At 29.6% G+C, this 3,750-nt stretch overlaps 1 protein-coding gene across 1 annotated transcript in view; it reads left to right on the top strand.

The window, feature by feature from the left end:
- The first annotated feature begins 1,623 nt into the window (after positions 1-1,623).
- The window catches only part of LOC106787732, a 3,163-nt gene continuing 1,036 nt past the window's right edge, over positions 1,624-3,750 (top strand). Inside the window, exons 1-4 of the mRNA XM_014750349.1 lie at positions 1,624-1,913; positions 1,977-2,953; positions 3,048-3,207; positions 3,331-3,596. Coding sequence (XP_014605835.1) covers positions 1,624-1,913; positions 1,977-2,953; positions 3,048-3,207; positions 3,331-3,596 — 1,693 coding nt within the window. The remainder of the gene's footprint in view (positions 1,914-1,976; positions 2,954-3,047; positions 3,208-3,330; positions 3,597-3,750) is intronic.

Here is a 3,750-nt window from a genome sequence, read left to right as displayed (position 1 = left end):
TATAATATCCTATATATATATATATATACTTCCATTACTTTATTTTTATATTAATCTGTATATTTCTAAATGATATTATATAAAATAATACTATTATGTTAATAATTAACATTTTTTGAATTGTAAATATAACTTTGTGTAATATTGAATAACAATGTTATATATAAATACATTGTTCAAATTGTAAATTATATCTCTGTTCGAATCGTTAAATTATTTTCTCCCTCTCTACCTACCCCCTCCCCTGCCAACATAATAATTTTATTCAAACATTTTTTAATCGTCTATCTTTTATAATCCATTTTCTTTTTTTAATTATATTATTTAATTAAGAAATAAAATTCGCAACGTACCTTACGAATCGTGTACGAGTAAATAATTTAAATGATCAGACGTGTAATTTGTGTTGTTTTATTTATTTTCAATTGTGAAAAATCTTGCTATATACGAATACGTTGAATTTCATTTCAATTTATATCATCGAACACTAAACAGATGTTAAAATAAAATGAACTATTGCAACTTATATAAATTTTTATAAATTTACATTGTAAATTTAGTTTATAAAGTATTTCAAATAAATTGATGATTTTTGTGACGATTAAACGATCTAATAATGAATCCTATCGAAACAATTATCAATTATATATATAAAAAAAAAGAAATAAATATTATATACCGAGCATTTAAATTTTAAATGAAATACTATTTATCTGAATGGTCACAGTAATAAGTTAAGTGTTAAGTAGGTCACTAGGTCAGCATTCGTCACGCCAAGTTGATTGTAATATCTTTCTAAATAAATCACTGTGACCATTTGATAGATCGAATATCATTGTCATCAAATTATTTTCACAAAAAAAATATCATTGAAAAAAAAAAAGAATAATTTTTAAATAATAATTTATTGATAACACGACCTATACATACGTTTATCGATTTTGGAAAATTCGAATAGTGAGTTTTAAATAATTTTCTGTTAATGTTATAATAATAATAATTTAAAAATAAAAATCCAAACAATATTAAAAGAAATATTGTGTGCAAATTATGAAATACTGTATTTTCATTTGAACAAAATAATAAATCGTCAGAATTGTTGCACGATAATTTATAATAATTAATATAATAAAATATGAACGCACAAGAAATAAAAATTAATTGATCTCTTTTCTTTTTTTTATCCGAAACATTTAATTAAAATACATTCGTTATAATAAAATGATATCCAATGATATTCTCTTAAAAAAAAAAAAACCTTGAATAAAAAATATCATATAAAATAGAAAACGCCAGGTGACACTGTTTAATGAGTATATAATTTTATTAACAAATAGGATAGATAAGAATTAACCGTCTATTGTTCGTATAGTAGTTACGTTTTAGATTCAGTAATTTACTCCGGTAACAAAAGCAAACGCGAGCTATTAGTTTCGTATCTAAATCTAGATATTCCCCCATAAACCGGAAAGTACTAGCTACACGTATCCTGTCACCACAGAAACAAAAAAAAAAAAAAGAAAAAAGAAAAACAAATTACGTAGACATAGTGTTCTATGTCAAAATAAAAATCTCATTCAATGAAAGTTGAGTTGTCGACTAGAAAGGATCTAGGATTTTGTCATGTCTCCTAATAATTTTCTATTTAAAATCATCGCGTTGATATCGATAGTAACGATCGAGTGTACGTTAAAATCTATCGAATCGTCTTATTCGTCGATTAATTTAATCAAGAAACCAATCGATCATCAATACAATTCACCGTCCTTTTTTCACCTGCACAAATACAAATATCAAAAGTTGGACAAAATCAGTAGTACACCACCTACTACTGATTGCATTTGCGTACCGTATTATTTGTGCGATGTTAACAGAACTGTTATCACCGATGGTACTGGTACCATCGATATCAGGTAAGATTTTTATTGGATCTCGATTCAACAAAAACAAAATTAAATTCGATTATTTTTTTGTAGATATCGAAGATGTACCGGAGATTTAGAAGTGTGTTGTAATTTACCGAACGCTAATATCGTAACTCAAATGACAACGACAACGCAACCAACAACCACGACTACAACTAAAGCACCAACTACCACTACAACTACTACTACGACAACTAAAGCACCAACGACCACTACTACTACTACTACGACAACTAAAGCACCAACGACTACTACTACTACTACTACTACTACTACACCACGTCCAACTAGTCCACCAACGACAACACCAACAGCACCTACAATTATTTTCCCGACAGCCCCAATAACAATCCTACCAACAGGAATACCTGGTATCAATTGTATTTGCGTATATTCTTGGCAATGTGATCCCCAAAACGTGATAGTGATAGGTTCATCCGGTGAAGGTATAATCATTCCCCGTCAACAGACACTCATTTGTCCAGGTGCTGGACAAGTTTGTTGCAAATTATCATCTAACGTGATACCAACCGTTATAACGCCAACCGTACAACCGTATAACAATAATGGACAAATTTGTTTCGTTTGTGGTAATAATTTGCAATGCGTTAACGGTGCTAATTTGATTCTACCAACTGGTACGAATTTAATTAATTCGCCACAAATAATAACATGTTCTAACGTTAATACTTGCTGCCAAGGAACTGGACCGATAACTAACATCGATACAACTGTCATCATTAATGGTCTTGGACAAATGAAATTTCCTGGTACTGTTAATGCTTGTTACTGTGTCAAATCATGGCTTTGTAATGATGGATACATCGTTAATATCGATGGTGCTGGTATAATCGATCCACGATTTACTATTTGTACTAATGCTGATGAAGTTTGTTGTCGACCACCTGGTATAGTTGGAATTAATAGTGATTCTCAAGCGGGTTCACGTGATCTTGTTATTAATGACCCGGTAGATTCATTAGCTGTTCAAGTTGTTTGCGGTATACGTGGTACTGCTTATGCACCAGGTGAAATTTTCAATACGTTAACGAAATATTTTGATAAGCGTGTATTAATCGTTATATTATGATTATTAAATAATTATTGATCTTTTTTCTTTAGCAACACCTTATCCAACATCTTCGGGAAAAACATATTACGCGGAATTTCCATGGATGGTATCGCTTTTCATAAAACAACCCGATGGCAAATATTTGTATCTCTGTGGGGGTTCTATGATCAACAATGGGGCTGTCTTGACTGCTGCACATTGCGTTACCAAGTACATTAATTCTGTTTTTTACAAAACCAAATATTTGACACAGGAACAATTAATTCTATAAAAACAAAAAAAAAACAAAGTAATAATCGTATTGTTAAAATTTGTATTATATTTTGTTGATAGTCGAGAAAGTGGAGTATTGGTTGCCAGATTTGGACAATGGAATGTTAAAAGTACAAATGAATCTATTCAAGAAGAATACGTTAAAGCAATCATACCTCATCCACTTTATTATAACGCTGGTTTATTCCATGACATAGCAGTGTTGATTTTAAATTCGACAGTTAATTATGCAACTAACGTGATACCTATTTGTTTACCACAACAAGGAATGAATTTTGCAGCCGGTACTCGGTGTTATGGAACCGGATGGGGTAGCAACGCGTTCGGTAAATTTTTACATTAATTTTTATTTCAACAACACAGAATACGCGATTTAATTTCTATTTAAAAAAAAAAAGACTATTCCCAAGTTCTATTTAAGAATCTAATTTTTATTTATATATATATAATTAAAATAAATATAATTAACTTTTCAATCAA

This window comes from Polistes canadensis, unplaced genomic scaffold (genome assembly GCF_001313835.1).
Source record: "Polistes canadensis isolate GaletaPanama2010 unplaced genomic scaffold, ASM131383v1 scaffold_113, whole genome shotgun sequence".
NCBI lineage: Eukaryota > Metazoa > Arthropoda > Insecta > Hymenoptera > Vespidae > Polistes > Polistes canadensis.
The sequence above is the reverse complement of the archived record's forward strand: the minus strand, read 5'-3'. Positions and strand labels throughout refer to the sequence as shown.